Below are 10,755 nucleotides of genomic sequence, written 5' to 3' on the forward strand. Positions count from 1 at the left end.
CAAGGAATTCAAAAATGTAAAAATATATAGGGTGTTCCATATAAAATACCGAAGGTGATAGCTGTGCAGAAGAAACGAAACACTTTGTATAGTTATAAATAATTTTAGGAGATGCTCTACTTAAAAAGAGGAAAGTTTTATTTCAAACTCTTTTTTGTAAAGTTAATAGAATCAGAGTAATCGACCGCTGTCCCATGGCGAGGACACCCTGTATGTAGGTACATACCTACTAATTGAAATACTGCTGCTCAATCCAGCATAATTTTTTTTTAAATCACCACATCAAACATTTCAAATTACTTGTTGTATATAATTTTTTGTTTTCATATTGTCGGCATATTGTTGTGCTAAGGAACAGCGTCGACGGTATGCCTCCAATTTGGAAGCCTGGTTACTTTTGCACTTTCTTTTACCTAAAGTGCAGAGTAAAATACGTCAAAGATGGAATATTCGCCTAAGGGCTTTCCCCTACCCCGCCAAAAATATACTTAAGTACCTCATGCGCTTCTCAGAAACCAACAATTGAAAAGGCATTTCGAGAATTGTTGAAATACGCATTTACTGTTGAAGTGTCCAGTGACTCAGTACAACATTTTCAAAATGGAGAATTTTTTTTACAATATTATGGATTGTGTTCTTGATAAATTTTCGGATTTTGTAAGTGATGAAATATCAGTTGGTGGAAATGATCGTTATCCATTACATGATGCAGTGGAGAGTGAGAATATTTTGTTGGTTTTCAAGAGGATTAAAACGATACCAATTGATACAACTAAACGTGAAGGCGAAACTGCATTGATAGAGGCTACATTGAGGCCATATACACCGGCAAATAGATTAATTATCAAGCTGCTACTCAGAAAAGGCGCAGACCCCCTGAAACAATGCAACTATTGTTCAGCAGCTTACCATATTTTCCAGAAAAACGGTGAGTGGCTATGAAATTTTGGTAAAAAAAATCACTATTACTGTGTCGAGAGTAGGTCCCATATAACATTTAAAAATACAGCCATCCGCAGTAAAGGTTTGGTACAAAAGCGCTGAAAGTTTTACATAAAGAAAAATATGTTCACAAAGAATTTGTGTTGAATATAGATACTGTTCATCTATGGCATAAGCGTTAAATGAAAAAACATTAAGCATATTAGTCTTATTTCGCCTAATTCATTGCAGAACACTTCAATAAATAGCGTGATTTGAGATTACTCAAAAAGTGATTGTTGATCTTTTGATGAAAGTTTTGGCTCTTGATTTCATCAATAAAATCTCGATTCATCTGAAAAAGAAATCCTCGACGAATGACAAGCGAATTTTGGTCCATTTATTTTTGTAATTAAACTGGTAAAAGAGTTGGTTTACAGAGTGAGAAAAAATGAACGCACAAAAATCATACCCTCGGTTTCTACTATTTGGAAAATACTTGAACATGTAAATCTTTAAATCACCTTTTCATGTACAATGGAGCAAAGATTATATAATCTATAATCTTTGCAATTGGGGAGTTCCTAGTGCTTCCTCCACGTGGGGTGTAGGGTAGTTGGGTTATTTTAAATGGCATCCTTAACTTCTTGTTCCAGATATGTATGGAACGTTTGTAGCTGAAGATCATTTGGTCAATGATGGGTTTTTACCAAATATTTTGTTAATATAAAGACGAAATAGATGAACTCATTGAATTCCAATAAAAATATTTAATCAAAATTTATAAAAAAAAGGAGAAATCCGAATTCGATGTTTAAAACATTTCATCCTTATAATAAAAAAGGGTTGAAAAAATTCATAGATGAATTTTGCTAGTAATTCTCACTCTGTTCAACTGTTCAATTCTCAACGTTCTGGGAGGAAGCAGGTAAAGACAAATGCCAATGGCGAGTGGTACTGATTGTTATGAGAAAAATTTGTTTTTAAAGGGAATTCTTCATAATTTGAAATTGTTCTCAATCTCAAATTTGGGTCAAGACACTATTGTATGCGACAGGTGTTCTACCCTAATGGCGAAACTGGTAGAATTGTTCGCAGAGGGTCTAGGTAGAGGTATCGGTATTTCTTTGGCATTTTGGGCAAAATCTTCACCTTAATTTGCATGGGAATAAGGACGTAAATTCTACTACCCAAATTTCAAGGCCAACGTTTTATTTCATCCCAAGATAATCCTTGAATGGTAGGTACCTACACCACAAGTTATTTACAATTTCATGAAAACATCGTGTTTCTCGAGGCTTGAGCTCCAACATGCAGACACAAAATTTTTGACAGAATATGGCTTTGGACTATCTAACTTCAAAAGTATTGATATCGAAACTTTTGTGTGAACATTTAGTTTTGTAAGGTGGTAGGTGGTTTAATATTTGTTTCATTTCGATATTCTCGTTATGGGTCGGTGAAGCCAAAAGCTAAAACCGAAAATACATAACTACTATAAGGTCCAAAGACACGAATTTGTGTGAAATTAATAATTGAAAAAATATTCGGATCAACTATGATTGGGGTTGTTTCTTAGGATTACTATCTTTCCTGATGGTGTTGGTGTTTACATGAGTGTTTTATGACTTACATATATATTTCTAAGTATATGTATTTATTAATTGTTGTTTTTTTCATTAACATTCGCGAAAGCTCATTATTGAAAATAATGAACTGAAACAATCCCCATAAATCAAAAATATTTTATTTAGTTGATGTTGAAAAAAAATCAAACTCAATAATTACATATTCGATTGATTCGAATATTGACTTTATGTGGCAGATTCTTGTTGAAAATCTATAATCAATTTGAAGAAACTTAATTACATGCCTACTTACATGATTTTCACTAGGGCAAGCTTTTCACCACTACACGTGTTTCGTTATCACAATAGCTTCTTCAGTGTTCCTGAAGAATTTCTTCTGCTGGGCGAAGGTGCCTGAAGCTATTTTGACAGTGGAACACGTGTGTAGTGGTAAAAAGCTACCCTCAGTAAAAATTATGAGTTATATAATATTTGAATATTTGAAAATCGAGTTGTCCTTTATGGAGGGAATAATAACGCAAAAAATATTACGAATTGCGAAAATAATAATGGGAAAAAAGGTTTGATATATTTGTTCAACATCAAGCCGTTAATCCTTATATCGAACAATTTTATTCATGATAAATTTTCAATTAACGAAAATTCTACAATATCCTAGTATCATGTACTGAAAATTTCCAATTTCTATGACAAATTCAAGAGACTAAAACTTCGTACCTCTACACTAGAAACTACAATCAGTTAATGCGTTTTAACTCATTACGATCATTACTTTTTCAAATATCGAAAACAGAAATCTCAGAAACCTAAGATGTTAGAAAACATCGGGCTGATTTAGCCCATAAGCAAATATATTCAAGAATGGTTTTCACGCATGAAACAATGCAATGATTACGAAGAATACTAAAAAAAATTGTAAAAGGATGTATTTTTAGTGAATAAACTGGGCATCATTTCGAGAAAGACGCGCTTTTGAAGATAGGCGTGTTTCATACCGGAAATGGCTGATGGTATCATCAGGTCATCAGGCATGTTGACTCAGCCAGTTTCTACTTCATGATGATGTAGATCTGTAGAACCACAGCCCTCTTAACGGAAGTTGAACCTCAAGAATCTCCATTCTAAAACGGCATTCACTAGTTCTTAATTCACGCTTTCAATTTTGTACGTTATGCCTTGATTTTTCTTTTAAATTGAAGTTAAAGGACGACTTGATGTCACCTCGTCTCTTTTTTCCAATTTAGTTGGTTTTTTATGAGAAAAAAAAGTTGAACTTTAGTGTCCATAAAACTTGTTTTCACAATCATTTTTCGACGGTTTTTCAACATATTTCGATAAAAATAGCGGCAGAGAGACATCGGCGATTCTATTCTCTATACAGGGTGGTCCAGATCATAACCAAGAAATTTAACAACGGATTCTACATCAAAAATAAGCTCTAGTTTGTTATATAAACATATGTCGAGAAATGTTTCCTCGCCGAGATACGGGGTGTTAAAATTATAAAAAAAAAGGTTTTTTTATTAATAACTTTCACACTGCTTGAAATATTTTTATGAAATTTGAGACATAGGTTTTGAGCGTCAAGGACCACTTTTTGCATAATATCATTTCTTCTCTATTCTACCAGTGGCGTCCGTACTGCAGCGAGACTGAATATTTTCAGATGAAAAAATGTTAGGCCACTGGTTTTTCCGACAATACAAATTTCTGTTTAAATTCTTATTTAACTTGGAGCAAATTCGGTCTCTTGACTTTTTGCTGTACGAGGCACCGTTTCCGGTTAAAAAAATAAAACACATTCTCATGCATGAAGAAATCGCCAAAATTTGAAATGATGGTAGGTACATAACTAATAAGACTATTTTTGTGAACGCCGATTTCTTGAATGAAAATGTGTTTTATTTTTTTAACCGGAAACGGTGTCTCGTACAGCAAAAAGTCAAGAGACCGAATTTGTTCCAAATTAAATAAGGATTTGAATAGTAAATTTTATTGTCGGATAAACCAGTGGCGTATCATTTTTTTATCTGAAAATATTCAGACTCGCTGCAGTACGTACGCGACTGGTAGAATAGAAACGAAATAATATTATGCAAAAAGTGCTCCTTGACGCTCAAAACCTATGTCTCAAATTTCATAAAAATATTTCAAGCAGTGTGAAAGCTATCAACAAAAAACATTTTTTTTCTCTAATTTCAACACCCCGTATCTCGGAGATGAAACATTTCTCGACATATGTTTATATGACGAACTAGGGCTTATTTTTGATGCAGAATACGTGGTTAAAATTTCTTGGTTACGATCTGGACCACCCTGTATATTGCAAACATTTTCATAGCGATATATACCAAAATTAAGGAATTATTAAATATTGCTAATATTACCTCTCGCGTGGTAATTTCTATTTTTCAACTGTATCAGTTCGTAATTCAGGATATTGCTCCAAGATTTGGCACATTTATTTGGGGTAGCATCCGTAAAGCAACCAATGTCGATCGTCTTGATCCCAAATCGTTTGTACTACTTCCCCTTGAGCCTCTTGAGCTCTGTTAAGAGGGCTGTGTTGTGGTAGACTCTTATATCATATGGATATGAGCGGTGGTGACTGAAAGAGTAGCCACACATCATTATGTTTCAATATTTTTATCAGGCTAGGAATGAAATATTTACAATGTATCACTACGTAATTTTTTTCCAGATCTGGACTTGATGTTAACCGTGTTGGAATTCATAGAAGATGTGAATCGCCCAGCATTTTATAATAAGCCACTCCTAAGCATTGCCTTGGAGAAATCCAACTCCTTCATGGTCAAGAGGCTGATGGATATGGGGGCTGATTACAGAAAACGCGACCCTGGAGAAATAACGCATCTGCATGAAGCTGTTTGCCTTGCTGACCCTCTTTCTGTGAAATTATTTTTGGAAGCCGGTATAGACATCAACGTCAGAGATTACCATAGGCGAACACCATTGCACTACGCCGCTCTGGGTACGTCCCTCGAATGTTTTTACGAAGTACTACTCTGGAAGGGGGCCAACATCAACGCTATTGACAAGTATGGAAATACACCCCTTAATTACGCCATCAAGGACAGCGAAACATTCGATAAGGTTACGCTAAAAATCCTATTGAAACATGGTTGTGATCCGGACATAGCCGATAATAGTGGCAACACACCTCTGCATAATCTCTTTTTCACTACCGGTCTCGACTCTTTCCGAAAAGCAGTGATATTGATAGAGACAGGAGCCGCGTTGAATGTGAAAAATCGTTGTGGAAAAACGCCCCTTCATTTGGCCATTGAGAACGGATATAACGGATCGTGCATAGTGTTGATCGAGCACGGTGCCGACATGAACATGGAGGACGCAAATGGGGTAACGCCACTTAAAAGGGCCTACCTTTACAACATGAAAACCCTGGCATGTTTCATGATAGAATTTATGACTATCTCGATGCATGTTAGGGGCAAGGAAATATCAAAAGACAATATGGAACTAATCCGTTCTGATAGCACTTTGCGCAAATATTGGGAAGATTGCGAAGGAGAGATTGAAAGGCTTAGGGACTTGGTGGGTAACCTGAGTTGTGCAGCATTCTACTGGAAGAGTAGAAAAGCGATAGGTTGTGCCAGAAGTATAAAAGTTAGGAGAATAATGCATTGCTTTCGAGAATTGGATTTCCCCATATACGGATTCAAAATCAAAAGAAATTCGAGAAAAATACTCTTCAGAAGAGCTTTGGAGGATGTGGCAGAGAGATGTCTTACTGAAATATTTGGCTGGATACTTCCACCACATTGTATAACAGAAATAATCAGTAACTTTTCCAACGAGGATCTTATGACATTGGCACGAAAGTACTGGTACCAATGCAGGGGAACAAGAAAGTCGGTTATGTATGATAGGGTATTTCAAACCTTGCTACATTTTGGCCGTTCTGCATTTCCTATTACTTCTGAATGAAAGAAATATCAACATGTATACATAGAGCCATAAATTTTCATTGATATGAAAGTTTATTATCGAACATTTATTAATATAAATGTTCGACAATAGTCTGGTAATTGCTGTATTGCTGCTTTGAGCCCCAAAAAATAATGTAATTTTATCCCAAAATTGTTATCTTATTACTAAGGCGGTTGTAAAATACTATTTTCTGTCCTCATCATGCAATAGTTCTTATGCAGCTCTTTCTAAAAATTAAGCCACTATTAAGTGAGCGTGACGTCTGTGTTCTCATGTCTTTCCGTTACATAGTAACATAGTGCAGAGAATCTTCGATTAATTCTGAGTGGTGAAAAATAGGAATAATATTATAATCACAAATAAAAATATATATCATGGTAATCACTTTTCTGTTTGTTGAACACCATTTTTCGACTCATAATTCCTACTATATATTTAACACTACTCAAAACGAAGTTATTGCTTGAAAAAATGTACATGTACAACTTCTCAATCAAGAGATGAACAATTTTCTTGTGTAAGTTCTTAGGACATCTGTATAACCGGTTCAATCAGATTTCTTGTGTTGAACTCTTACTTCTTATATTATCTTAGGTTTGAAGAAGGCTAAACGAATATTAAAAACGTTGAATAAAGCGATATCGATACCATGTACATAATAATAAAATGTGACCTAATGAGAATAAAATATTAAGAAGTACCTAGTATATTTCATAATTATTGAATCCTGAAAAGTTTTTGTAAATAGTTTGATAATTAATTCAAAAAATGAAAATCTCAATAAAAATCTTTTTTTTTTCGAAAATGACATTGTTATTTCTTCTGTTTTCTATGTTGAATAAATTGATGTCATCCGAAAGAACATTTTATTGTTCATCAATCTTGTATAATATGAATGTAATTTTTTTGTATATATGTATTCAAATCTGTTTTCCATCTTATTCATTGGAGGTATAAGATAACGGAAAAGAAATCTTCATGTCTGCTCCAAATTTTTCTTTATTATTTGATGACTGTTTTCATACATATTTGTCTGCAGATGCCTGAAGATGACCCTATTTTTGTGAGGGTCGAAACATATGTCGCATTTACAATAAAGAAAAATTTGGAGCAGACATAAAGATTTCTTTTCCATTATATGTATTATAAAACAATAAAAAATTATTGGAACCTGCCTTTATTCGATTATATTCATTAATTGGTAAAATATGGATCCACCAAAAAGATAGATGATATGTATTGTGAAATATTTCGTATCAAACAATAAAAACCCACTGTAAACTGCCTTGATTTGAATAATTTAATTACCCTGATTCTTAGTTATTTTGGTGTGTGAATCGAATGACTGTTATGCCGTTGTAGGTAAAAAAGATTATATGATTTCGTTTTCTATCAGATATTTTTTAATGTAGGTACATTACAGAGCAAAAAAAGTGGGGTTTGCTGAAAAGAACCCGAAGCTAATGGAATAACTAAAGATTATAGAGTAGAAAGATGGGAAACGAAGCGACGAACGTGATGTGAGCGCCATCTGTGTTTCAAATGTGTTTCTAAGACTGGTTAAAATATTAATTCTAGGGCCATTCGCGATTTGCATAAACATGTTTTGATTCTCGTACCGCCTTTTGTTTATCTAGCTCGTTGTAGTTGCTGATTATTGAATTTCTTTGTCTAATTCCTTGGTGAAAACCGCAAAATATCGTTCTGAAGTTATTTTATGGTGAAGAACTGTGGATCAAATGAAATGGATTTTCCGAAACCAAGTTTTTTACTTTACTAAGGAAAATGGAAATGTAAATATTAAACCTGGTAACATGTGACTCGGTCATTAATTGATTTTTATTTTCCGAAGTGGATAAAATCTTCAGGGCGTAAAGGCCTGCAAGCACTACTGACTACACCATGTGCAGTATGCATTTTACTGCACTCCTTGCATGAAGGGCCTATTTTTAGGAGAATTTATGACTTGTACACGTCCATTCAAAGATTTTCAATTGCAACTCCTTCAATATATTCAGAAATGCAAAGGTTTTATTGATTTCGATTTGGGAATCGACTGACTGTCAAGTTGTTAGGAAAGTCGAAGTTTTATGGAACCTGCTGTGAATGACAAATTTAACTGAGTTTATTGATTCAAAACAACATATTGCACAGAAATAACACCTTTGGCTTACAGCAGATTACCATATTATTATACTTTTGTGTCCTGGTCAATGCTCTATTCGTTGTCCATAATTTAAAATTTTTGTAAATTTTTTATTAATTGCTAATAAAGATAGTGCACATCCACATCGTATTTCATTAATATCAACTGATTCCAAACAATGTTCAGATGAAAACTAACAACATCCTGGTCACAAAACAAAACCATACTTTTGTTTCGTCTGTTCTGGTCCCAACAAGAGGTCCTTTCCTTTGCATAAAAAGTGTAGCACTTTTCTACACTCAATTTTAGTATTCGTTTGCTGATTGAATTTACACCAGTGTAGAGGAGGTGTAGTTTATCTACATCTCCTTTTGACTATGTGTAGATAAACTACACTTCCTCTACACTGGTTTAAATCAAATCGAGTGTAGAAAAGTGTTTCACTTTTTATGCAAATGAAAGGACCTAAAGTCGATATTGAAATTGAATACAAGGAATAGAATTTTGCGCCCCTCAATCATAAAACAGAAAACTTTTATTAAACAGTTTGTCTATATTGACAGTACGTTTTCAACGCCATCTCATTGTCAAATGTGTTTTCACTGGGCAAAATGTAGTCTGTGTTTTACTAGAGATATGAGGGCGTTTCCTATCTTTCTACTACAATCTTTAGGAATAACTTCAATAACCTGTTCAGTGAGCTGTGTGGGATGACTCTGTCAAGTTTTACACATCGAGGAAAAACCTCAAAATTTACGGATAAAAACTAAGGTTTTCTTATTTCCTGCTCTAGGAAGCTTAAGGACAAACAGACCACAGTAGATCCACTTGCTTTATTCCAACGATTGTATCATAAAACAATATGAGGGTGACCTGAGAAACTTGTACAAGGTACAAGTATGAACTTGCCCCATTTCCTATGTCTCCCTTTACAGAACAAGGAATGCATAAAAGCAGTAAATCGGAGCTGTATAGTGCATTTCTTCTCATCGCCGGTGAAGTGAAGACTTCAGAAAATCATATTTCTTGATGGAGAGGGTAGTGGGTAATACTACACAACACCAGATTAGTTTCAAGAGCCAATTATCGCACATACGGACCACAAGAAAAAAAATCATACTCCTACAAGAACCTAGTTTTCCTTTTTTTTTAATTAAGCCATCTAGTGGCATGAGGACCATATTTGTGTGTGTGTGTGCGTAATATGCAAACATTGACTCTCCACAATCCACATTATATGTACAGGCTGGGCAAAATTCGTTGTCTACTGAGGGGGATCTCGAGAACTATAGCAGCTAGAAGAAAATGTGTGACACATTCTTTAGCTCTTTTTTCATGACTAATCCAAATCTAAAAACAGAACCCGCCTATCATTTCTAGATTTTGAGTTATGAACAAAAATTGGGATTTGGATGATTTCGAAAAATTCTCATAACTTTTTTGTGTTTGAAGTTACAGATCAGAAACTTGAACCTTCTTCTTAGTCACTTTTATACGTAGATTCTACAAACAGAACCTTTTTTTCCAATTCAAAAACAACAAATTCAATGAAAGTTTGCATTAAAAAAACGAAAGTTCGCCTAATGTTTCGAAATGAAAAAATACACTGCGCAAAAAAATTAACGCACATTATGGAAATCTCAAATTTATTCTACAACTGAAGGTGTTCTCAATGATAATTATTTTTATCAGAATTATGAATGCATATGTTATCCACTTTCAACGGTTTTCTTCAATACAGATGTTTTTTCCCAGCAGGAATAAAAAAAGATGATATTATCAGATTTTGAATGTATTGGCTCCATTCTAGAATCAGTTGTTCTCGATCAATTCTAGTGATCAATAGTTTTTCTTTCGTTTGATTTTCTACACTCGATCGGGTAACAACTGCCATTCAAGAACGTTACTTGAGAGTTTCTTCGTTGAGACAACGATTTGCAACCGCTCGCCTCCTTCAAATTCAGCTTGAGCAAACTCATGAGGTGCAAATTAGCACTCAGACAATAAGAAATCGCCTCAGAGAATATGATTTAAGGCCTAGTGTCGCGGCAAGAGGCCCAGCTCTTACCCCAGAACATCGAAGGGCGCGTTTGGATTTTGCGAGTGAGCATATCCATTGGGAAGAGG

At 34.5% G+C, this 10,755-nt stretch overlaps 1 protein-coding gene across 1 annotated transcript; it reads left to right on the forward strand.

The window, feature by feature from the left end:
• The first annotated feature begins 624 nt into the window (after nucleotides 1–624).
• On the forward strand, nucleotides 625–6,479 carry LOC123307164 (serine/threonine-protein phosphatase 6 regulatory ankyrin repeat subunit B-like). The gene is made up of 2 exons (XM_044889384.1): nucleotides 625–928; nucleotides 5,212–6,479. Exons 1-2 carry the CDS (start codon nucleotides 625–627, stop codon nucleotides 6,477–6,479), a joined length of 1,572 nt encoding a protein of 523 aa, XP_044745319.1.
• The last annotated feature ends 4,276 nt before the right edge of the window (nucleotides 6,480–10,755 follow it).

This window comes from Coccinella septempunctata, chromosome 1 (assembly GCF_907165205.1).
Source record: "Coccinella septempunctata chromosome 1, icCocSept1.1, whole genome shotgun sequence".
In the NCBI taxonomy this organism is placed as follows: domain Eukaryota; kingdom Metazoa; phylum Arthropoda; class Insecta; order Coleoptera; family Coccinellidae; genus Coccinella; species Coccinella septempunctata.